This window comes from Tigriopus californicus, chromosome 7, assembly GCF_007210705.1.
Source record: "Tigriopus californicus strain San Diego chromosome 7, Tcal_SD_v2.1, whole genome shotgun sequence".
Taxonomy (NCBI): domain Eukaryota; kingdom Metazoa; phylum Arthropoda; class Copepoda; order Harpacticoida; family Harpacticidae; genus Tigriopus; species Tigriopus californicus.
The window spans coordinates 1,376,919-1,401,998 of record NC_081446.1 but is presented as its reverse complement, the minus strand read 5'-3'; the positions used below and the strand labels follow the sequence as shown (position 1 = coordinate 1,401,998).

General features: G+C 44.6%; 4 protein-coding genes and 1 long non-coding RNA gene across 6 annotated transcripts in view; 3 read left to right on the top strand and 2 right to left on the bottom strand.

Moving 5' to 3' along the window:
- Positions 1–600: 600 nt before the first annotated feature.
- On the bottom strand, positions 601–8,299 carry LOC131883636 (zinc finger protein ZPR1-like; the record flags this gene model as incomplete). Its single annotated transcript, XM_059231148.1, is given in 7 exon segments — positions 601–879; positions 1,693–1,853; positions 2,442–2,742; positions 3,513–3,670; positions 3,735–3,987; positions 4,197–4,365; positions 7,941–8,299. Coding segments are annotated over 7 exon segments (1,587 nt in total), but the record flags the coding sequence as incomplete, so codon positions are not given.
- Positions 8,300–8,491: 192 nt separating this feature from the next.
- LOC131883637 (peroxynitrite isomerase THAP4-like) lies at positions 8,492–9,809 on the top strand. 2 transcript variants are annotated; one of them, XM_059231149.1, is made up of 3 exons: positions 8,492–8,650; positions 8,740–8,851; positions 9,130–9,809. In XM_059231149.1, exons 2-3 carry the CDS (start codon positions 8,781–8,783, stop codon positions 9,671–9,673), a joined length of 615 nt encoding a protein of 204 aa, XP_059087132.1. In that variant the 5' UTR covers positions 8,492–8,650; positions 8,740–8,780; the 3' UTR covers positions 9,674–9,809. The 2 variants fall into 2 exon arrangements, with proteins under 2 accessions (XP_059087132.1, XP_059087133.1); XM_059231150.1 differs by having other exon boundaries at positions 8,597–8,650; positions 8,707–8,851.
- Positions 9,810–11,080: 1,271 nt separating this feature from the next.
- LOC131883350 (intermembrane lipid transfer protein VPS13B-like) lies at positions 11,081–23,438 on the top strand. Its single transcript, XM_059230803.1, is given in 5 exon segments — positions 11,081–11,283; positions 11,351–11,528; positions 11,615–17,994; positions 18,060–20,766; positions 20,855–23,438. Coding segments are annotated over 5 exon segments (11,820 nt in total). The 5' UTR covers positions 11,081–11,196; the 3' UTR covers positions 23,323–23,438.
- A 924-nt stretch (positions 23,439–24,362) lies between these two features.
- LOC131883290 (uncharacterized) overlaps positions 24,363–25,080 on the bottom strand; it is an 892-nt gene continuing 174 nt past the window's right edge. Inside the window, exons 2-3 of the long non-coding RNA XR_009373604.1 lie at positions 24,692–25,064; positions 24,363–24,491 (exon numbers count right to left, since the gene is read on the bottom strand). This is a non-coding gene — a long non-coding RNA (uncharacterized LOC131883290). The remainder of the gene's footprint in view (positions 24,492–24,691; positions 25,065–25,080) is intronic.
- The window catches only part of LOC131883289 (tyrosine-protein phosphatase non-receptor type 23-like), a 1,425-nt gene continuing 819 nt past the window's right edge, over positions 24,475–25,080 (top strand). Inside the window, exons 1-2 of the mRNA XM_059230725.1 lie at positions 24,475–24,627; positions 24,722–25,064. Of these exons, the coding sequence (XP_059086708.1) occupies positions 24,616–24,627; positions 24,722–25,064 (355 nt within the window). The 5' untranslated portion in view covers positions 24,475–24,615. The remainder of the gene's footprint in view (positions 24,628–24,721; positions 25,065–25,080) is intronic.

Genomic DNA, 25,080 nt, shown 5'->3' with positions numbered 1-25,080 from the left:
CCTTATTTCAAGGGCAACTCTTCTTACAGCGGGAACCTGATTATGTCCGAGAAACGTGAAAAGGGCCTCCCTTCAAGGCTTCGTTCCAACATGAGGTGTGAGTGTAAAGCAGAGAATATTTGTGCCTGAGGAAAACGGGAAAGGCGAGTGACTTCCCTTTCCATTCATAAACAAATCAACAATAAAGGCAGACGAGGAAGAGGATACGTCTCACTCGCACACCTCTTCTCCTAATTGTGACTTCTCAGGCCCTTCCACTTTTCTTTCTCAATGAGTCAAAGGGATCTTTTTTCCTTCCAATCATCCCTTGAAAATAAGTTCTCTCTCCTTTCCAAACAAACAAACGAACGAATGAACTAGAAACCATCATCCATTTTACGGCGATGACTTGTGAAAGTAGAGCTAATCGATCAGGGTCCCTCATGAATAATAACCGACCCATTTAGCGGATAATGGAACAGTGGACCAAAGATAAACAAAACTCCAGGACCTCCTGGCTGAATATCCAATGAACCTCCATCTCTCCAGATCGTTAGTGAACTTTTTCTCCTCCTTTTCATATTTGAGATGTCCGTCATGTCCTTGTCATGAAACGCATACCTGAAGATAACTGTTTCCCGTGGGATCGTCCAGGACGACGGTGAATGTTTTGCTTCCTCCAATGAACTCTTGGAGCTTGGTGTTGAAATCCTGCAATCGGTTTTGGGTCTCCTTGGTCGTGGAATCGCCGGTGGATGAAGCGGTTCCCAAAAACGGATTGTCTTCCACTTTTTCGAGGATGTTCTGGAGTAAGCCTTCAAGCGTGGTGAACCGACCACCCAAAGCAAATCCACCGATTTCAAAGTCAAGGTCAGGCAAGGCCACATTACAGGTCTCTGCCTGGAAATTCGAAGTGAAATAACAAGCAAATTAGGAACACCATCATTCACTGCGTCAATTTGACTCAGGTTCCGAGCTCATAAATCATGGTTGCGAATGCTCTTTTTTTGGTTCCACTGTTCGCGGAACTGGTTCCATTTCTCGACGACGACGACGGCGAACAAAAGGACATAAAATGCACTTTTCAAGCTCATAAAACGTCCCTCTGAGGGACGGTTATTATCATCAATAAGAAGATTTCGACAAAACAATCATTTGAAGGGTATCTAAGGGAACATGGAACACAACCATTGGAGATTGGAACATACAGAGTGTGGGATAGTTTTTCACTTGAGCTCTCGTGACATGTTGGTAGATAATTTGAACCTGAACGAGCCTTTAAAGAGCGATAATTAAGCCGTTTTTCTTCGTCAAGGCTCTCATTTTGCGTGAGAGACCCTGAGTTTTAAGTATTTTATTGGGGATAATACGAACCAAGGCGGCTCTTGCACCAGTTTTGTGGCAATCAGTATTCAAGTTGATTATGGGTCAAATTACTTTTAGAACGAACCTAGGATTGGTCAAAAGCTTACTATAATTCCCTCGAGTGAGAACCCTCCAGGGATATAATTTCACAGGTACGAAAAAGACTCGAGCCTTTCTTTGGGAAATAAAATTCCTCGGCAAAAACCTTATAAATAATGGAGAAATCTCATTTCTCATTTTAGGTTGGGCCCGCTTTTCTCTTGTACGTAGACTCCACAAGTTTTTTTTCTTCTTCTCATTTTGGAAGCCAAACAAGTTCCACACGCTTATTGTTTCAAGAAGGCTTACCTTGAGGACATCTCGACTCAAATCAGTCGGATCGGTGACCTTCAGCGTGATTTTGGTTCCCTGAGGCTCAATACCGCCCCCAGATTTGACCTCGTTGGTTTTATGGCCGCAGAAATCGCACACAGTGGCCATGATGACGACCTCTTTAAAATGTGGGATCTCTGGAACACAAACATCAAATCCATGAGCAAACAAACCAACACGTTCCACGGCATAGGGGGTCCAACTTTTGGCCGCATTTCGCCCCACTGTCGACGTTCGGCGACATTGGCAAGGCCTCCGGACCGGAGACCGGGTCATCTTCATGATAGGGATCCAATTGTTAGTCAAGTCTCGATATCGCAAGTTCACCCTTCAAATGAGTGAGTCCATCTAATCGAAGTTTCCACACTTGTCGTCACCTATCACAGTGGAATTAAACTAACGCATGTTAGGCCTCGATTTTGGTTCATGGCCTCGGCGGCTCGAGTCAAAAGCGCGCTCTTTCTTTGCCGTCTGTCGGTTTTCATATGGAACTCGCGAAACACGGAAAAAAGCTTGTTGCTTGCGCTCCACAAGCATAACCCTTCTTAAGAGCGAAGGGAAGGAAAGAAAGGCATGTGATCGGTGGATGGACATCGTACTTTTGAGAGGAGGGACTGTTTTTCATTTTTGGGACACAGTTCGCCCCCCCCCCTCAATGCTGTATCCAAGCCCTCGTTTGTCTATGTTAAGGGTGTGCCCAAGGGCTCCCAAAGGCCTGTTCTTACTTGTCATCTTCATATTCGTGGCCGCCGGAGCGTTGCAGTCCGGACAATTGGTGGCGAAGGTGAGCACCTCATTCTCGAGCCTCTCCTCTGTCAAGGCTCCAGGATCGTCCTCGGTGTTCTCCCCCGTGGGTTGTTGTTCCTTCGATTCCTCGGGCGCTCCATGGAGCTCCTCTTGGCTGTAGATGGCGAGCGCGTGGTCTTCTTCGGGCGTGCGCGTAAAGTATACCACTTCGCGGGCAGGGTCAGTGTGTGGGGCGTGGAGGTTCTCAATAAAACTGTTTCCAGATGGATCGCGTAGGATCTGAAACAAGCAAGGGACCCTTGAGATTGGAGGAGTTTCAATCGTTCGTACTTACTTGGAACAGGGTGGTCGCATCGACTTTTGACGCACTTGACAAGACGGATTTGGCTATGCATGGTCATAAATTATGATCTTTTTTTGCAACGTAGAAGGGATAAAAAAAAAAAAAGTTCTTGCTAGCAAAAGTTTATTTCGGAGAAGTCATAAACTAGTTCGGTATTCCTCGACGAAGGGAGCACTCGCTTTTTATGGTTATGCAGCAGTTCTAATCTGTGGTCTTGATCAAATTCTTTTTTAAGTGAGCGGCCTTTTTCTCTCATCTTTGTTTGCACACCTTTCAACAATATTTGTACGGGGCAAAGCTTCCTTCATCACTGACACATCGAACAAACCTTTGGAGTTTCTTTAGTACTCGCTGAAGCGCAAAATGGTTAGTATTCCATCTTCGTCAAAAAAAATTCTCGAGATCTCCTAATGATGGCCAAGCTCCATTAACAAAACCATCTCCTAAGCACATTCCATATTTTTTGCTCGCTTTCACTTTGTATGTTGATGATGAAATATGTAATGAGCATCCGGCACGGTGATGATCGATCCTTCCTTGCTCCCCTCTCCAAAAATAGACGCCATACGTACAAGTTTTCCTGCAGCATTCTTTCCGATCCCCAAAACAACACAGTTCAACTCGCCTTTGCTTCACAAGTTCACACGCAAAAATTCGATCATTCAAGTTGAATAAAAAGGCCATTATACGTATGCTATGCACTCACCAAGGTGAAAGGTTCCTTGAGCTCGCCGAGGGCCTCTACTTTCAAGCAATACTCGTCGATTTGATTGGCTCCATCTTCGTCCAACACTCGACGAACGGGTTGATCTTGTTTGAGACCCGCCACAGTGCGTTGAAGAATACCTTCCACTGTTGTGATGGCTGAAAAGGATCCTCTCTCATTAACACTAATGGACTTGGAAATCTACCTTTTTCGTGGGCTCACCTCCTTTTTGCGAGTCTGGTGGAATTTCCAGCCCAATTTCCGGAATGGTCAATGTGGCACTATCGGATTTTACCACTTGCCGACTGAGATCCTGCACAGACTGGATCTTGACCTTCAGTTGGACCCCTTGTTCTTGGATCCGACCTCCGCTTTGGATCTCGTTGTTTTGAAAACCACAAGCCTCGCAATGGAAGGACATCAGGATGACCTCGCGATAATGGGGGATTTTAGCCAACAAAAGTCTCGTGATGCCCTAAAATATCCGTCCATTTCGTTACCGATTGACACCTCGAGCTTTCCAGAAAAAAGCTTTGCTTCAAAGGGTGAAGGCTTTAACAGTTTCAAATATGTTCCCTCCAGATAACAAGTCGATATCATCAACACATTAACAACCAAAGGCATTTTGCATTACAAAGTTGCCAAAACCTTCTCTCGATTTTTAGTATATGGCTTGCAACATACGTTTTCATGGCAGTTCACGCACATGGATTCGACTTCCGTGGTCTCTTGTGAGGGATCGTGGGCTGAAATGTCTTTAAAAACTGGCTCGGGTTTGGTCGTCTCGGGTTCTTGGCCTCGTTTCGTCGACGAATCGCTTTTTTCTTCACAACTCGCCATGATTTCAAAGGACCTGAAAGAGGCACATGATAAGGAACAGACGACCTGTCAAGGTCTCTAATCGCATTTTTATGTTAGAATAATTCCTTCCCAGATCTCAAGATAGTATTTTCTGCCCCGTGGTTTCACGGACATTTCAGCGGTTGACGTGACATCAGCTAATCGTAAGGCTTGTTATACGATTATTGCCATGAAAAGGAGGTCCACTGCTTTGGTTGTATTTGACTTGGGCTCATAATCTTCCAGTATGTCTGGACGTTCGAAGCAAGCCATTGCATTTTCACAAGGCAAGTGAGCAAATGAAGTATTCTGAATTCAGCATGTGCATGTACGGTGGTTCATATAACTGGGCCAAACTTTGGTTCAGTAAGGGTAAAACGTGCATGCTGTGTTTGTTTGCTGCTGTTGCAGCCTTGCATCGGGTGAATGAATACGCGGTGGGATCAAACTTTCCACCACATAAATAAAGCTTTCTGATTAGGTCCTATCTTGGCAACGTCTGACCAACTTTCTTGGGAAAACACACTCATACAGAAATGCAGAGCTTGCACTCCTTAACTTCCACAAAATTGATTTTAGTGGCTCTGAACTAGTGGTATGCTCTTAGGATTACCCGCGACTGTTTCCTTTCTTTCTATACATACATACATACATACATACATACATACATACATACCAATAAGGAAGGGTTATAAGCAAGATTGTATAGAATAAGCTATCGGTCTCCTGGTCATCTACTTTTCTTTTATAGCAGTATTATATTGGAATCATATGGCATCAAGTATCAAAAGTAATTCCAACCGCTGTAACCAATTATGCCGTTCTATTTTTGATGAGGAACTCCGGAATCACATATTCCACTTTAAAACGCTTCAATCCCGAACGTTTTCCAAGTGGGGACATCAGTTTATTCGCAAAAGAGCTTTGCTTAAAATAACTCAAAATGCCCGAATTACCGTGGAAAAATCCAACTTTGCGTGAAAAAAAATAGTAATAAGAATGAATTTAACATAAGAATTATTGGAAAAGTTTATTTGTTAGCATCATAGAAATAATTCAAATAGAAGCTACAATTCCAAGATCATATGGATTGTCAGGGCAAAGACGAAAGCACATACCGGTGCATATTTTAAAAAACTAAACGTATTACATATTAAGGATCTAGCATTAGTAGCGCAACTGAAATATGCCTAAAATCATCAACACTTTTTCATACAAAGCACGAAGGGGAGGAGAAATCGTCATTAACCTTCCATTTGCTCGCAAAACTTGGCTGCAAAAGCTACCAGACTACTCTCTCGCGCAAACATGGAACGAATTTCAAAGAACAAATAATATTAAGTTCGACCTGCTGTTGGATTCGAAACGATGGATAGGGCGTGTCAAAGATCTAGTCATCAGCTCATACTCAACGGTCTGTACGATTAAAGAATGTTTCTCGTGTAAAGGATCTGGGGTTTCCTAGAGTTTGTGACTGGACCGTGCCTCGGATTTTGTCCTCGACTGACCTGCCCTAAGACCAATGCCGGTACCTGAAGCCGTAAGATGGACACAACAACCTTATCTGTCCCATCCATGATCCATTGAAAACAAGCCGTCACGGCTTACATGGATCAATGGTCTCATATCATTTAATTTCAAAACACTCTTCTTACTGAAATACTAATACTCGAGACCGAAATACATACATACATACATACATATTTTCAAACCTACTACATTTTGAACACGTTACAAGTTGCACTAAATTAAATCGTCAGCCAATAATTTCATCCATGATAAAGCATCCTCTCATCTTTCTCGGTCTTCTTCATAGTTTAATTTACTTCCTTCTAATATTTGTAGAGAGTATATTGATTTTGTTGTTGATTTGGTAGCATCTAGAAGTCAGATTAAGTCAGATTTTTTTCCCACAATTCCCCATCAACCCTAGTGAAGGGGTAGTCCGGTCTGCCAATTCAAATTCGTTGTTGGATCAAACATCGTATAAAATCATACTGGTAACAATTCGACAAATTGTATTCTTTCATTTTGATGATGCTTGTGGATTACATTCACGGTGGCGGCTAGTGAAGCCAATGAAAACCCATATAAACTAGAAATGAATGCTCTGTTCTTCATATTTGATCAACGTTATAATTAAGTCATATAAAAAAACAAATACGTCTATTTACCAGTAAATCGGTAGCAGAGGTAAAATAAAGACGGAAAAAATAGCATCAGACTAAAAACGAACAAAAAGAGTCATCTCTTTAGGCAGACTCATTCTTTCTCTAAAAATGGAATGGCGTTCCTCGTTACCATTCCTTTTCTCAGCATCTACAATAAATAACCTATCTTTCAGACCATTGACGCAATATGGTTATATTTATGCATGCTGATGAGAAAAATGCAACCATTCTGGTAAATATTTAAGAGAAGACAAAAAGTCTCAAATATCTGAGCTACTGGAAATTGAATTCCCACTAACGGTAAGGAAGTCCAAAAAAAGGAAAAACGTGTACCATGAAGTGAAAGCTATTTTTTCTTCATGTGATTTTTCATAACTGGTAGAAGCTGAAAGAATGCAAAAGCAAACACTGAAGTGATAATCGAAAACCAGAATCATGAAGTTTTAATATTATATTTATATTTAGAGTATTGGTGCCTCCAGTGAAATATAGAGCAATTCGACAAAAGACTAAAATGAGGTGTAAGGTAATCAAAACACAACCCACAACTTACAAAGCCTAACATGCTCAGAGGATGAGAAACTACTAATTGTGATGGTGAGTCATTCCTCAAACCAAGATTCAAGGCCACGAACAGCTTCAATGTAGCTTAGAGCAGGCCCTTTTGAGCGATGATCATCTTCACTCAGAATACCTTGTACCATAATACCCATTAGAAATGCTATCTATACATCGGATACATAAAACCAAGAAATTTTCGAGCACGGAAAAATGACTGGAAAGAGACAAAGCAAATGCAATCATGACGAAACTCAACTCTGTTGCTCAGTCATGGCTTATAAGTTAGATAAGTGGAGGTAAATATTTAGATGAGAAAAGTGAGACTCGATCAACCCCTTAAGCTTTGAGGCTTTTTTTCAAGGGCGGGGGGGATGTTTCTTGAAGAAATTGCAACGCGTTTGGATGTCTTCGTAGATAAATTTTTGGTTGGTGAAGTAAGTGCCTTGGCGGTTTCGGACGAGAAAGAGAGGTCGACCGTATTGGACTCGGATACAATCAAGGATTTTAGTTATAATGGACATGGATACAGCACTTTAGCTGTACCGTATTTGTAACTCACAATATTTAGTGAGTAGTGAGAAGTGCCATCATCATGTTTACACTTAACCTAAGTTTGATTTCTCAGCATACATTTCTCATTACACCTCATCTTTTAGACTTTATTCTTCACCCATCAGTTGGCAGTCGCACTTTTGAAACCCTTTTAAACCACACCTAATCAAAAACCTACATGCTTACCGAAACTTGAAAGAATTGGGATGACAACTAATCAATAGTAAATAAAGTAACTACAATTGATCCTCCTTCTATTCAGAAACTTCTTTCGTCATCTACAAATCAAATCACAAAATCTTACCTGGGTGCGGTGCCAACCAAACTCAAAAAGGGGTTGGTTTTCCTTAAGATCTTGGCCAATTCGACCTTCCAAACGTTGAAATGCTTTAAACTGAGGGTCACTTGTGTTGCCTTCACGTGTTGCTGGAACCCCGACGAGGTTGTGGAGGCATGACGTAAACACAACGGATTGGCAAGTGCACAACTCACGCAACCTAGTGCAATCGAGAAATATTTGTTCCGTATCCTTGAATCCAGAACATGATTTGACTGTCCTTTGATACACATTAGCGAAATAGCGTCTATGAATGAACACCTTGAGTTCTTGAGTTTAGCACTGAATAGAACTAACTTCTTATGGTCCCCAAAAACCCTACATGGTCATCTCACTGGAATTACGTTACAGTTTTGGTCTGCTGCCACTTTTGATCACAGTTGCCAGTTTGGCCTCGTTCAGACCAGTTTTAATCATGACAGAACTGAGTATCATATCGCTCTCTCAAGACTTTCACTCGCTGGTAGAGTAAACTTGAGCCCTCAAGAGACATTTCAACCGGTGACACAGAACATTTGCTTCATAATTAGTGGAAATATCATCGCGATCGTGCTCGATTTTGGTTCTTTAGGTTCTTAACTCCTCGAGCATAAGGCAACCCTAATAATTGACACAGAGTTCAAAACAAATCAAAAGAAATTTCTACCCAATCCTTGCCTTTTTGTCGGAATCGTATGGTATTGAAGCTTTTTTTTCTCAATCAAGTGCGCTACCAGTATTCACCCAAGTACAGTACCTTCTTTGCTTCTTTGCCTTTCGTTTTCAGTACTTTTGCTCAATCATCCAGGAGTTTAAGTGACTCTCAGTATGGTTCATTGTGCTGCCATTAATTGCACAAATAATCAAACCACTGCGTCCAAAGACATCTCATTCCATCGGTAAATATAGTCTAAAAAAAATATGTAGTATGAATGTAACTGGGATCTGGGATGTTTATCTCGGGGACAATCAATTCTGTTTATGGGTAACGAGAGATTGCAGCCACAAGGTTTTTTTTTGTTTTTGAGTGACACTCGCCATTGTACATGTTTGTTTTGGCTCAAATGGATCAATCTCGTTTACCCACATTGACCCCTCAAATCTTATAAATATTCGAAATGAAGCTGTTCAATCAACATCTATCCTTGACTTTGCTCTTTTTATGATATTCTTGTAGCTTCCCATCCAATAAAACACAACGCGACATTTGGGTCCAACGCATCAAGCGGGATGGATTTAAGCCAACACGAACGAGCTATTTATGTTCCCGACACTTCTCCGCCAATAGCTATTATCCGTTCGTATGCGATCGGAAGCGCCGTGACCTGAAAAAGTCAGCCGTGCCCACAATATTCAATTTCCCCGATATCGATGGTCTGCCATCGCCCAGAGGGACACGCCGTCGTCCCGCCCCTCGCGTTCGTGGTGTTCCTCCTGATCGTAGTGATCCTGATAAAAAGCCATGGCTGGAAAATGAGCCAAAGCTTCAGGTTCCAAAGACAAATATGGATCACTGCGCTTATTCGCTCAAAGAGCCCCGTCAGATTATTCAAGATCGCGAAGCTCTGCTAAAGCGAATTGAAAGGCAGCAAAAGTTGATTAAGAGACTGCAAAAGAGCAACAGTAAGCAAAAGAAGACCATCAGAATTCTCAGACACACCGTGAAAGCCTTGACAAAAACGAGTTACGCTTCTGATACCGAATGCAAGCGTGAATACTGAGAACAAGCCATTTCTGTGGACAGGAAACTTCTTTGACTCAATTTTTGTGTGAGCCTTGGTTTGTCATGTACACGCAACTATTGATTGTGATAACTTGTCGAAGTCTATTTGAATAAAGAATCCTTCTTTTACGAGATCATCTGCCTAGGCAAGTCGTGGTGATAGAAAGGAATCTCATACTGGTGAGCAAAATAGACGGACGATGATTATATGATTAAATTGGTCGAGACTTACTAATTTCATCGGTGGATCACACATCTGATAATTGATGCTACATATCCAGTGTTGCATGACAAGTCATGCAAAACCATTGTAGAATTTATCTATCCTACCGATGCTTGTTAATAAAGAGCTCCTTAATATAAGCTTGAACTAAAAACAAAAGTGAGGTCATATTAAGCCAACGAGCCGCTCAAAGCCCGATAATATTTCATCTAATTGAGTAAGAAAAAGGCAAAGTATTCCAGTGCTGTGTGTCCAAGGCAATAGTACTCGATATCAGCACTGTTATGGCTATCTACAGGGTGTAAAGAAATTAAGGGCCTCCAAAGCTGTTTTTCACAATATTTCTCCGTGCTCAAAGATTTTTTTGACATTACACCATAAGCATTCATTAAAAGGAATTGTGAAGTACGTTGTGGCATATTACAAATGGTCTAACCATATTCTAGAGAGGCGATGGGTAACCCCTAAGTAACCCTCTGAGAGATTACCGTCGAAACAATGTCTGAAAATGCAAGTGAGCGCAGTCTTAAGGTCAGAACCAAAGCTCAGGGCATCCTGAAGGCCGACAAAGACCAAGGGACGTTGGGGAGCCTTTCAGTGTTCATCCTCAAACCATTGGAAAGTGGAGAATCTCATGGAAATGCGATGAATCCATTTAGAACAGACAGGACCAATGGCCGAAATCTGGAATTGCAATAGTCAATCTGTCGGTGGGCAAATATCAGAGGGTTACCAATGTTCTTTAGAGTAAAATCGGATCATTCATGTTATGGCGCTAGGTTTACTAATAAGCCCTTTTGATGAAAACTGGAGATTCAATATGATCAAATTATTCTTTGAGTAAAAGGAAAGGAGTTTCAGCAGCCATAAAGAGCGGCCCTTAATTCCTCTACACCCTGTAAACATGATTGGGTAAACGTAGATTACTCAATTGACTTATAACGGGCCAATAAATCGTCCTTTGGGAATTGCTCACTTCTCTTTATTTGGATGAACATACATACTTTATCAAGCAAATGGTCCATTTTCTAGACATCAACGATTAAGTGTGGTTAAAATTATCGAGAAAAGCCTTGGAGCTTCAAGAATTATAACAACAAGAAAGCCATGGAGAGGTTGAGAGAGTTTGAAGCTCCTCTAGCGGATATCATCTACAGCAACACTTCCAAGTGAAACGTCAAATGTGCAGCGTTGCACTAGTTGGACACACACTGATGTCGTCGTCAATCCATGGCCACTAAACCATGGCCATGAAAATCCGGATTGATTGATCCCTTCATCTGTGTCCTTCTGTCACCATGTTCAAATTAGAATCCTACATCACGCCCATCATTCTCAGTTATGTCGAGAAATACGTCAAGAACATTCGGGCTGAGCATTCACAGGTAATTCGACTTATTTCGACCACTACTCGTTCAAGATCAAGGAATCCCATGGGAGTATTGCTTCTAGGTCTCGTTGTGGGGAGGAGATGTGTCGTTTAGCAATTTGGATCTCAGATTAGACGTCCTGGAACAGGAGCTTCATCTCCCGTTTTCGTTCGTGTCTGGACACATCCATGAGCTCCAGATCCATGTTCCATGGACCAGACTCCATGCTGAGCCCATTGTCATCACCATCAACACCATTGGTAGTAGCTATACACATGAATATGAGGATTTTGGTGTTGGAACATTGAATGAAGAGTTTGCATTTTTTTGAGTCTTTTCATTGCAGAATGCGTGCTGAAACTGCCGGGCGATGATGAGTTCAGTGGTGATTCCGTGGATTCGAGTTCGGTGGGATCCACGGGGGAGGGACCGGCGGGCACGGTCTCCAAGCGGTCCAGGAAAAGGCCCAAGAAACCCGAGACCCCGGAAGCTCCCCCGGGCTACGTCCAGTCTTTGATCAATAAGATAATTTCCAATGTGTCGATTGTGTGCAATAACCTAATCTTGAAATACGTGGAGGAAGATATCGTGTTGTCCTTGAATACTCGGAACCTGAGATTATCCTCGGCCAATGAACTTTGGGAGCGAGCCTTTACGGAGTTGTCCTTGCCGGATTTGATCCTGCGGAAGCTACTCCAAGTCACGGATCTCACGATCTGCTTGGACAAACGCAATGCGTCCGGCAAAATTGAGACCTATCAAGAGCCTTTACTGTATCGATGCTCGTTCATGGTGCATGCGGCGTGGTGCTACGATTCGATCAATTCCAAGATCCCCAGAGTCTCCCGATATGAGATCAAGTGTCCCAAGTTGGATTTCTCACTCACGGACACGCAAATCCCGATGTTCATGCGGATATTGCGACTCATGTTCGCCCTGTATTATGGAGAAATTGCCCAAAGGAACCGAAAGAGAATCGAGCACGAATTGGAGGATGATACCGATATGCCCGAGGTTCTCGAGGATGGTGGGGGCGGGGATTCATGGACTGGATGGGCTTGGAACGTGGGTTCCTCTATGGGGAGTGCTCTTCTTCCGATTTATTGGGATGATGAAGAGCTGGATCTGGATGTGCCACCATTAGATGCGAAAAGGGACAAGGTGCTTCACATGGGTGTGTTCATTGACCACGCCTCTCTAGTATTCAAGCTGACCGAGCAACAACCCGAAAAGAGCCCCTTTGGCTCGGCCAAGCAGATCTTCACGCCGTTTGCCAGGTTGGATTGCTCTGGGATGTTTCAGGAAGTGATTGTGAAAGGCGTGGCTCTGGTGAATGTGTCATTGGGAGTGAGTGAGAGCCTTTTTTCTCCTGTGGGCGAATGCTTATGTGGTCGAATCGACACCAAGAGTAACAACGAACCCGAAATCCCGTTCATCAAAAGTGGAGAATCGGGACATCGGAGGCATTTGAGAGGCTCCTTGTTCGAAAAAGACTTTGGGAACGAAAATGGACCTGCTCCGAAAGAACGTCGCCGTTCCTACTCCATCGATTGGGACAGTCATCTGATGGAACTCTCCGAGGATAAGATGCTTGAGCGAACCGCTTCCTTGGCCATGGATTATCTTTATTACATGGACATCCCGGAAGCCATGACCTCGGAAGAGCTTTCCGAAGTCGGTCTGGACCTCGAGCATAGCAACATGTCCGAGAGAGCATTGTGTCGAGTCGTGATTGGACCCATCAAGGTTGGGCTGTGCTCTGGATTGTTGCACAGAATGGAAATTATTCAGCATTTAGCCTCGAATTATGACTATCCACCTTATGTGCTCCCAGTCAGAAACAATGATCCAGAGAGCTTTCCCATGCCCCGAAAGGATGAAGTGGACCAGTTAATTCAAGGCACCCCCTTTCGCGTGTACCAAATCATGGCCATCAACCCCGTGATTCACTTGTACGTGTCGGACCACCCGAAATTGGTGCGTTTCAAGAAAAATGGATTAGGCATTCGAACCTCGAACTTCGAGAAGCTCCCTTGTTTGACCACGAAATTGGACAGCTTGGATGCCCAATTGAGCACTCCTATGTACCCCGGTCGACTCATTCGAGTGGTTGTTCCCCTGAGTTCGCAGCTTTCATCCACCTTGGTCCAAAGCTGCTACACCAATATGATTGCCAAAGTCACAGGGCTGACATCGTTGTTGTGTCTCGAGGACCAATTTACGACAGTGTTCCAAGGAAGCTTGTTCCAATGCAGCTGGAAGAAACTACTGCGACCCAATCAATGGTCGGAAGTGACGAGAATTCTCTCTGACCTGCAATTGGATGTCAGTTCGCTCAAATTCAGACTCACTCATCCGCAAGTGAAAGCCATTATGGGGATTATCAATTCGCAATTGGACAACCACCCCAAGTCGATGAAATTATCCGATTCCAGTCTGATGGAGGATGCCTTGACCAAGCGAATGTCCAGTTTGGTGTTCACCACAACCGGGATTCACGGTCAATACTGTGAGACAAAGACTGTTCGGTACGTCCACTGCGTAGTCGAGAATATGGGAATATCTTTGACTGAAATGGGCCCGGACGCCTTGAAACAGATCCCGATATTGACACGTCTCTCTCCAAGTCATCCGGTGATGACGAATCTTCAACGATCCCCCATGAAGATGTCCCCTGGAAGGGCTCAAACCAAGTCCATGACGGGCGGGAAAGTGGCCTTTGAGTCCGACTCGTCAGGCGAACCTCTTCTTAGTTTCCATGCTCAAGTTCCTCTGACAGATGACCTCTCCGCCTGTCCAAGTTTGATTCTGGGACATATTTGCCAATTCGATATTTGCTTGGATCCAAAACTGATGGATTGGTTGATCTACGTGCCTTCAGTCAAGTTTGGATTGACGCCCAAAGGGCCATCCGTCAAAACTCGCTCGGATCCCATGGCTTCCGATGTGAATTTGACCAGATCTTTCTCGGGAAGAACTGGAACATCGGACAGAAAAACTGGGCTTTCAACTTCGCACAAACGGTCCAAACCTTTGAGTGGCCTTTCCGCTCTTTCCCGAACCATTTGCCATTGGTTTCCAACCTTGAACAGCATGTTGATTCAAATTCGAGCCGAAGGTCATCACATTTACCTTCCGCAAAAGAGCATCGCGGACTTCTCAAACAAAACCGTACAAGAGAGTGTGCACTGGGCCACCAAAAGTGATCCAACATTTGCCATTCTGTGCATTGCTTTGCCGTCTATTAATCTAGAAAATGTGACCCACAAGCCCATGATCCAACAGTTCTTGAACTCATTGCCAATCATAATCCCGGAGAGCGTGTGGAACACGAAACGTGACAATCTCCCTTGGACCCTAAAGCTCTCTGAATTCTCAATTTCCACCACGGGATTGAATCAGAGCGCAGAATTCGATTTCATATTGGAGCCAGTCTCCACCAGTTGTACTCTAGGCTTGTCGCTGAAGAAATCATCGCCCTCTGAAGAGAATGTGGGCTTTGCCATTCACACCGACATGTCGCCCATTCAGGCTCACATTCGCGATCACCAGCTCTTGTTTCTAGTCTCACTTTGTGATGATATTCTCGGGTGCTTTGCCAAAATGTACCCGTCCCTTCTACTTCCAACGCCGTCGAACAACTCGGAGTGTGGCTCTGCCACAGATGCCTTGCCATTGTCTTCACATGATGGGTCAACCAACACCACGGCCACATCAATGCCCCGTCCACCCATGGAGTCTTGGAGTGAGACCACATCCACTGCTCAGCTCTTTCAAGACACAGTTGAAGCATTTAAAGATCAGCCTTTGGGGCCATTTTCCCTCTGGATCCAATGGACGGTTCCGGGGATCTCGGTCAAGGTTTCTGCCGTCGACCAAGGCCTGCCAGTTCGGCTCCAATTGGATATGGAGGACTGCCAAGCGTCCTTTGATTGGACCAAAATCTATTTCAAGATGAAAGGTCGAGTGCAAGCCGTTGGAATTAGACATTTCGTGAGAAAGAGCACACACACGTGGAGACCTGGTGAGAACCATGGCATTGTCGTCTCGTGCTCAGATGATATCACCCATGACCTTCACTTTAGCAACTCTAAGAGCAACAATGTGGAGCAATTGCCTCATGCCCGACATTTTGGAAGTGAAGCCACGTTCTTTTGTTTCACTTTTACTCGAGCAGAGAGTTCCAATATTCGAAAGAAATGGAACCAATTGATGCGAAAAAAGACACCAGTGTCCTCATTGCCGTTGGACGAACTCGATCAAACGGAGCGTTTCGTCTCCGAAATCGACATTAAGGTCGCTCCATTCGACATCGTTCTAGCTCCCACTGTGGTTCTACCCTTTATAAAGTTATTCAGCCACATTCTACAATTAAAGATTCTCCAGATCCCCAATGTCAACCTGGATCCAGCTGAACGAGCTCCCCGAAACAAGATGATCGGGATGTCGATCAATAACAACACCTCTCCCATGGCCTATCTCCAAACCCAGACAATCCGTGTGTTCCTTCTATCCGATTCAAACGCTTATCTCGTGGCACACCAACCGGCTTTGAAGCCCAATTTTGTGCTCTTCACATTGGACTCGATAAGCGTGTCTCCTCAAGTGGACAATCCTTTGACACGCATCATGGTTCGACCAGACCTGTATCAAATGGCCTTGCCCGTTTTGAACTTACCTGGGGCCCACATTGAAGATCGCCAGTATTCCATTGATTTGGGGGGTTTGGGCATCTTCACGGGTGACTGGACGGATGTCTTGGAAAAAAGTGAGCGTCCGGTGAAGCCTGTTTTGAAAACCATGGGAGAGAATCCTGCTCTAGAATGGAACACAACCAAAGAGCTCTCGGATCAAATAGATCAGAAGGAAGTGCTTCTGTTGCCATGTCTTTCCAAATTCGACCTCAAGATCACTGCAGCTCCGGCCATTGTTCTCCATTCTCGAAAGAATGGTCGGGACAACTACAAACTGGTGGCTGGCCATTCCTTGGAGGTCAATGCCACGAGCGAAGTCGCTTTTTACTTGTCTTTGGCGCAGATCGAACTTCTCAGCAGTCTCTCTTTAGAAGCCGTGAGAACGATGATGTTGGTCAGTGCCAAGTTCGACCTTTCGAAGGTCAGAAAGATCGATAGTGGCATTGACTGTGATGCCTCCAGTCAAAGCAAAGTTCAGCCTGAAAGTTCCATGGAAGTTCCACCTGTGGTGAAAGAGGCCAAGCTTTTGCGGTTCGTTCCATTTGAAACGTTGATCACAGGGAGCAAGATTACCTTCTCTCTATTCAGACTGAATGAAGAGCAACGAGGAGCCACCCAAAAAGACCGGCAGATGTGGAGGAAGTATAGGTACAAGCAACGTCGCATGGAAATCCTCCGAGAACGAGGTCAACTAACTGAGGAATCCGACCTGGCATCTGAGGATGAAAATGAAACTGCGACCCCTCCAGATTTGGATGTGAAGAAAACTTTGCATGATTATGACGCCTCTGAAGAGGAGTCGTTGGTGGAGACGAAAAAAGAGGTTATTAAATTGTATCCTCTTGCGCAAATGGGCGTGTCTCAGCCTCACATCTTCACATCGTGTTCGTCAAACCAACAAAAACTCGACGTTTCCATATATGATGCCTATGTGAACTTGGCACCCCCTGATTATTTCATCACTTGTGGAGGTCGCAAGCTACCGGAGGTCAAGGATTTCCCCATTCATTGGGTCCAAACAAAACCTGGCGATGTGGACCGGAAATCCGGAGTTCCACCACCACTATTTGCTTTTAGTACGTCCAACTTCATCACTTTGCCCATAGAAATCAAGGCCAAGGTTGAAAGGCCATTGAAATTTGCTTTGGGGCTGGACCTTTTGAACCAATTCCGAGGATTATGGAATGACGTCAACAAAGCATTCCACGTCAAAGAGCTCTTGTCCATGTTCTCAGATCAAAGTAGATCCGAACCATTCCGACAATCTCCTAATACGATCAATCCTCCCGACAGTTTAGCTCAGGCTAGACATTCACTGAGTTCATTGTCTTCAGTCTCCATCTCTACGAAACAGATCGTTCTGCACTTCCCAGTCAGTGAGAAAGGGGCTTTGATCAGTACTGAGGTGATAATAGGTCTCATGGGGATCCAAGCCTCCGCCCTGTTACGCTCCAAGTTGTCCAAAGGCCAGCAAATTGTGGACTTTGTCGACTCAAAACTGAGAGTGGAACAGTTCTTGACTCGTATCTCTTATTGCGGGACTTCGCACCAATTTACAGGTCCATGGACTGTGAACATGAAAATGTCCTCCATTTGGCTGCCACATGACCCAATCCCCAATATTACATTTAAAATGGATTCGGATCTGTTTGAGATCCATGTGGGACCAAGTCATATTCTTGCTATGGACGTGATTCGCCAATATGTTGAAGATTTTCCATTTGGTACAAAACCCTCTGTGGGACCATTGAACCTCGAACACGACGAGGTGGTCATTCAACCTGTGCCGAAAAATGAAGAAGCCCAACTTGAGCAGAGCTATGTCGATGATCTCCGTGCTGGAGCGTTCCAATATGTCACTAATGAAAGTTCAGAGGATCCAAAACCATATCAGGTGGTCTTTCAACGTAAGGCTATTTCTGCCATGACTTGGAGATATCCCCAGCCTAGAACCTTGACCCGAGTCTCTGTGTTCCCTGTCCCATTCATGAGTGCCTCAGAGTCTGGAAGGCACTCCAATCAGGAGGATGAGGTCAGAATTGTTGAGCTGTTTGTTGCTGATTTGAACTTGGCTGATTGGTTTCTTCTCGTTTCTAGATTGTTTGCGCCTTACAATATTGGGATGGGTGTTTGGGCTCCTTTCTGACTTACTCCACTTTCAAGTTGTCAGAATTCGATGTCAGCCATTTGAGCCTTCCCACCACCAAAGATCGACAAAGATGTGCCTTTTCTGATATGTGGCGAGTGGTTCTGGATTACGACCCAGATCAACAAGACTATGACAATTTGGACAGAGAGGTCATTGTCACACCCAAGTCTTTGGTGTCAGTCATGAGAGTGGATTCTTACTTCAACCCGAACATGATCCCAAGAATCCAAGGATCTTTTCATTTGCCAAGCGTAGTGCTGAACCTGAGCAACCATTTGCACTTCCAAGGTCAGAAATTAGCCCGACAGTACGGCAATTATCTCTTGAAAGAATCCCACCCAATGGACCAGCCTGTGGCAACCCTGAGATTGGACTCGAGTCTTCTTGGAGTCGACATCTGGGCCAAAGGGTTCAAATGCTCAGATATTAGTGTCAATTCCCGACTAAAGACTACACCATCCGTCACCGTCATAGACTATGCTTACCTCGGGTCTCACTACATTCTCCTTCCAACGAAAATCCAGGTTCAAGCCAATTGGAACCGAAATGAAAAGGCTGATGAACTCAATCTAGGCATCAATTCTAAGCCATTGGCCTTACGCTACGGCCATTTTGCCCATCACACCATTCAAAAGACCATGTTTGTGTGGAACCAGGTTTTGAATCGCGAAGGGGATGCCGAGTTGGACCCAACTATCTTGAGACAGGATCGTGTTTTCTCCCTCACCCATTACCTGGTTTGCAATAATACACAAGTGCCGATCCGATTTGGACAAGTCAACACGGAAGAGAATCATTTGTTATTGCCACAAAATGCATTCATGTATGCTTGGCGAAGTCCAAAGGCTAGCTTGAAACTCAGAGTATGCGTCGAAGGTGGACTTTGGCAATGGTGCGAGGCCTTTCCCTTGAGCCACCCCAAAACGTTTGTCGCCAACATTGATAACGGGGAGCAAACCACGTCTCTGGTTGTCTCCATTCGCAACATCACGACCACGGAAAAACAAATTGTGATTCAAGGTTTACTCTCCGCTGCAAGACTTTTGAAGGATCATCTGGAGTTGAAAGTAATTCCTCTAGAACCCAAGGCAAACGAGGGAACCAAGTCTTCAGAGACCCTCAGCCATGTGGAGCAAAGAGCGATTGTTGGAAGCTTCTCATCAGCACCCTCGTTCTTATTAAACCCTGATCAGGTTCAAGGCATAAAAATTAGGCTCCTAGGCATTGGAACTCCTTGGTCTGGAGAGATTCCACTTCAAATTAATCGAGGCCGGAACAACTCTGTTTTGGTCCGTATCCCAACCAAAGAAAAAGGCGCCTGCTTGACTGTGTGGTGTCGCGTGGCGCAGGAGGTTCACAACGAAATGAGGCGGTGCCTCTTACTCTTTTCCCCCATGTATATGGCCAGATCGTTGCTTCCAAATCCAATGAACATACTGATTACTCTTCCGGGTCAGAGCCAACCCCCCACTGTGATGGAAATTCTGGGACGGGATGTTCCGGTTCAGTTGGAGACGAGCAAGCCCTCAGATCAAAAATACAATCTGTCTTTCAAAGTGGTAGAGTCTCTGCCAGCTTCCAACCCAGTTCCAATGTCTTGGGGAATGATTGAACAAGTGCGGCATGGAAAACCCGAGCCCTTTGTGGATATTGACGAAATCATTCAAAGTGTTCCAAAATTGGGGTCCCAACACTTGGATACTGAGTGGCCTTTTATCAATGACCCGGACATGAAATTACCCCTCCTCGATTGGGACATCAATGAGCAACCAAAGACCGAAGTTCAAGTGAATTTCGCGCCATTGCATCCACTATGCAATACCCTTTGAGTGGAGATCAACCCCTGGTGCCTTATCGTAAACCAACTTGGACTCCCATTGCTCTTAAAAGAACAACGTGGCTCTATTTACGAGATAGCAAATGACTCGGTGTTGGTTCCGCCTTTTCTGACCTCCACATTCCACCTTGGAATGATAGACTTAGAAGGACAGGAACCGTACTTTGGACCGGCGCTGCAGCTTTCCGATCAGGAATGGCGGTTTCGTCAGTTGATGCCTGTGGTCCAAGGCATTGTGCCCAAGGAAGGGATCATTCATACCAAGATCATTCTGGATCACCAGATTTGCTTTCTGACACTTCGCTCTCGAAATGAGAATGGTATGCGGATCATTCACATCAAACCCACTTTCTGCATCACCAACAAGACGCAGGAAACGCTTCAGTGTGCTCCTTTGGCTCTCATGAAGTCTAAAAGTAAATTGAATGCGGACAAACTGGATCTCGTCAACCTGGATCTGGCTCCAGATTCGACCACTTATTTTCCACTTCTGTTATGGCAAATTGTTGGTGACCCAATCAAGGACCAAGTTTTTGACGGATACCAGTTCATTGCCTTATCCGTGAGTGAGTGTGATTGGTCATTGCCGCTCAATTTGGAAGATTCTAGAAGCATTGAAGAGGATCGAAGACGAACCGTCTTTCTGAACAAGAGGCAGAGTTCCAAAGGCGAGAGCTTGAACGTTGCGCTAATCGTCACTGTGCACCAAAGGCTGGGACAAATTTTCATTTGCGTCAAAGAAGAGACTCATCCCCCAATTGTGATTTATAACAATCTAACGACCGACATTCGGGTTGGACAAAGCACGAAAGCAATGGGTAAGTACACCAAACAATTTTACTGATAAAGTTCTGCTTGGTCAGGATAACCATTTTATTTGATTATGCCACTCTATAGGGGGTTAATTTTCGGATGACAAATTCTGGAGCAAAACTCATCAGATTTGCTTGGCAGAACATTGGACATATTACGCCTTTCCGTGGCTGGACAAAGGCTTTCCATTCAGGGATGGCCTAGTGGATTCTCCGCACCTTGTTCTTACTTTACCGGAAAACAACGCTCTCGTTAAAGAAGATGAGGATTGGGACCTGGCAGACCACGGCCATAACTGGACCCGTGATGTCGATGTATTTCATCAACATGAAGAGTTTCTCTTACTTCCTGGATATGGCGATATCAAGATCGTCGTCGAGAACAGAGCATCCATAAGCTACGTGTACGTTGATCCCGTGTCAAAGATTGAAATATCTGCCAAGGATATCCGCAGCCGAATTCCCTCTTCCAACTCTCTGGTGACCCTTGAAGACACGTTTGTCTCGCTAGCAGATGAATCCGTTCCCATCCAAGAAGAGAGTTTCAAGTCTCCTCATGGGCAGAGTCCAGGGCAAAAGACGCCCAAAACGCCACTTTCAAGACCTCCAACGAGATATCACAGTTTCAATGAAGACGTTCCAAAGCAAAAAAGGACGATGTCTCTCACGCTACAGCTACTAATGCAAGAAGTGAGCCTGGCTCTCACAGATGATTGTCTAGATGGTTCCAACGAGAAAGACGAATTCGTCCGTTTCACCTTCGACACCATATTCGCTTGCTATCGACCCAAAACGAACTTTGCAAAATTGATGCGCTGTCTGCAAAACCAACTAGCCGAGGACCGTGAGCTCTTAGTTCTCATTGGGAACATTCAATTGGATAACCAAATGTTCTACCGATATTCTTTTGATTATCCAGTGATCTTGTTGGGACGAGACGAACCTGAAGTCAAACGGAATATTACGTCTACCCTTCAGACTCAACAGAACATTGACCAGATTCAAGCTCAAAGTCTTGTCCATGTGAATGTTTTATTTGAGTCCAACGAATCAAGGATGGTAACTAAAAGCGTGCACGTCAAGTCCCGACCTCTGGCAGTGAACTTGGAAGACAAGTTCATCTATAAGCTCTTGGACATTTTCGGATCCTTTGGAAGTGATGCAAGCCATCTGAGCCCACAATCATTGAATTCGCGAGACAATTTTCAGCTTCCTCGGGCAATTCGTTTGGCTTCGTCCACCATTGAGGAGGTGATGTCCTTGAACGAGATCCTTATCGAGCCTTTGGACGTGTCTGTCAGTATTCATGCCTCGATCAAGGTCTTCATTGGATTGGAACAGTCGCCTTTAAACTTTTCAAATTTCCACAAGAAGGGACTGAGAACCACTAGTTACTCTTTAGGCCAGATGTTAGCTCGTCACTATATTTCTGGGGCCCTCTTTCGCGCCGGTTGGGTGGTTGGGAGCTTGGACATGATTGGATGTCCTTCGGGTCTGACCAGATCTGTTGGCGATGGACTGAAGGATTTCATTGCTTTACCCTACCACGGCATCTTACAAGGACCATGGGCCTTCATTGGAGGTATGGCATACGGATCGACCAGTTTGGTGAAGCATGTGAGTGCTGGCACGCTTACCTCCATGACCAGTTTCGCCAGTAGCATGTCCCGCAATCTGGACAGATTGTCCTTGGATCAAGAGCATTGCAGCCGAAACGAGCTCCTTCGACGAGAGAAGCCTCAAGGGCTTGGCCAAGGATTAGTTAATGGCCTAAGCGGGGTTGGGATCAGTCTTCTTGGTGCTGTGGGGGGTCTAGCGCACCATCCCATACATGCCTTAATGGAGCAAGGAGCCTCACCAACTGGTTTGGTCTCGGGGTTGACACGTGGACTGGTGGGGGTGGTTACCAAGCCCTTGGGTGGGGCAGCCGAATTCGTCGCCCAAACCGGTCAAGGCCTATTGCATGGCACTGGCTGGAATAAGAACCTTAAACAAAGATACCGCTCCATGCCTGATCACGTGTGTTCTTTCGTGGGAAGCCGACTAAAGTATTCGTGGAAGCTTCTTGGACCGGCCATCAACCTCCAGAAGAGCAAGCTCCTCTTCACGGCAGACGTAATTCAAGGAAAGAGCTTCTCACCGGTCCTCTTGATTCTAACCGTGAAAGGAATCCACATTATCTTGGCAGAAGAGGATGCTCAAGACAGTTTTCATGGTCTGGAGGTTCTTAGCACTTCTGGTTGCCATGAGGACCCAACAAAATTTACGATCCACGTTCAGGAGAAAGAACGCGCGGATGAGCCTCCCCATGAGTTAGTGGAACAAAATCGAGTTGTGAAGGAGCGGATCACGCAGTTCGTCATGGAGACTTCAGAATTCCATGGTCTTGTGTCTGATCTGGAATCTAATGACGAAGACGAGCCAATTTCATCAATTCCCAAGGCTAAGGAGTCTCCTTCAGATTTGATCTTCTTCTCTAGCCCGGCTGTTTGTGCCACATTTCTTGGAATTTTCGACATCGCCAAGCGTCAGCTTTGTCATGAGGGATTTCATATGCTGTAATGTTTTGAGTTGGTCAGTGATTTCTGTGATATAGTTTAGTAATATTTTTAAGTTTTGCAAGTTTGAAGGTTTATTTGCACCCTCAATTTAAAAAAAAATAAATGCCGGAAAAGCCACATCTGTCATTATTTCTTGAGAGCAATTTATCTGGAGTAATGAGGCAAAACCCAATTAAGGTTGTTTGACTCCGTCATGGTTTCAAGCTTGAAAATATCCAGGATGTTCGTTCGTATTAGCAAACATTTTTCTTTCATGGAATGAGACGTGACCTCAAGTCTACAATTCACCAGAAGTATCACGAGAAAAGCAATGCGAAATAGAGCTTCAAAAATGTCTTCCTTGACCCACGAGCATTACACGTCATCATTTACGAAAAGATAGAGAGTACGAAGAAAAACCTGTTCAAATTGAAACATTTTTCATACACGAATTTGCTCCATGCGGTACTAAAGATGATGCCATTAGGTAAGTTCCAGTAATGTTCCCAAGACTTTTAACGAAACATTTTTCACATTCATTAGAAAATATATTGCTCCTCAAAAGTTGGCTTCCTAGTTGCATTACAGAGTGACTTTGATAAACCTCTAAACGACCATTGAGCGGCTATGATTTCGCAACATACAGTAAATGTAAGCAATATTTTTGGCTTACTTGTGGATGTTGAAGATTCCCATCGAAAAACATTTGCAGTTTGGCTTGTTTTTTCAACGTGACTTGAAAGACAGTTAAAACGCTTGTTGAGTAACTATTGATTTTTCTAATAGGTATAGCGGAGAATGTTCTTTTGTGTTCCGGACATCAAAAGTCTTTATAGCGTGGATGAAATATTCCTAAACGCGTTTCAATACAGTGTCCACTCATGCAGCTTAGATACAGATTCCATCAACTGTGTTTGAATAATTTGCAGTTAGTCTCTAAATCCAAATTTAATTCAATGTACGAGTAAGTCTAACCGAAAACCAAAGAATTCAACGGCAACAGTGGTCGACTTCAGAGTACATGATCAATGCGTCTAATTGTGGTGTCGATGTTAGGCAGCTCCGTTTGTTCGCTCCGAGTTGACGCAACCACGGTATGGATGCGTATATCAATCTGTACCAAGTGGGCCTGGCATCATGCACTCTGTAAGACTGACGCGCGTCAGTTGGTTACGCGACAAAGACATCTTCCTGTAACAACACCCGAGGAAGATGAAAGATGCCCACGAGGGTTTGACTCTGATTCAACTATAAAAGCCTCGGCCAGACGTGGATTCAGTATCATTGTTTGGTTGTACACAAACAGAAAAGCATCATGAACGCTCTGGTAAGGGGTCTCATCTACATATTGGCGAATCATTAAGGAACAATCTTGTCCAATTCTTACTTACCAGCATTACCATCTTTTTCCTTTATTGCAGCTCGCCGTGTCCCTTTGCTTCGCTGCAGCTTTGGCCGATCCCCAAGTGGTTTTGCCCAATGGACAGCTTTCCGGACCCGCTCCACTCCTCAGATCCATCGTGAACGAAGGACCTCAAGTGGGTCCTTTAACTCCCGCTTTTGGTGATCTCGTTCTGACTCCCAGAGGATACGCTTCCCTTGACCTCGAGGGATTCTCAGAGGATCTTGATCAAGATGGTTTTGTCGACCCTGTTGCCGCTGCCGGTCTCCCCGTTCCTGCTATTGCTCCCCTGGCTTATGCTCAAGGACCCGCTCCTTTAGCTCTTGCTCACGGACCCGTTCCTTTGGCTGCTGCTCACGGACCTGCTCCTTTGGCTGT

Excerpts from the sequence above, each read along its gene's own strand:
- LOC131883637 (XM_059231149.1), top strand. The coding sequence starts at position 8,781 with ATGGTTCATTGTGCTGCCATTAATTGCACAAATAATCAAACCACTGCG. Across the intron at positions 8,852-9,129 it reads AAAGACATCTCATTCCATCG|CTTCCCATCCAATAAAACAC; the intron begins GTAAATATAGTC and ends ATATTCTTGTAG.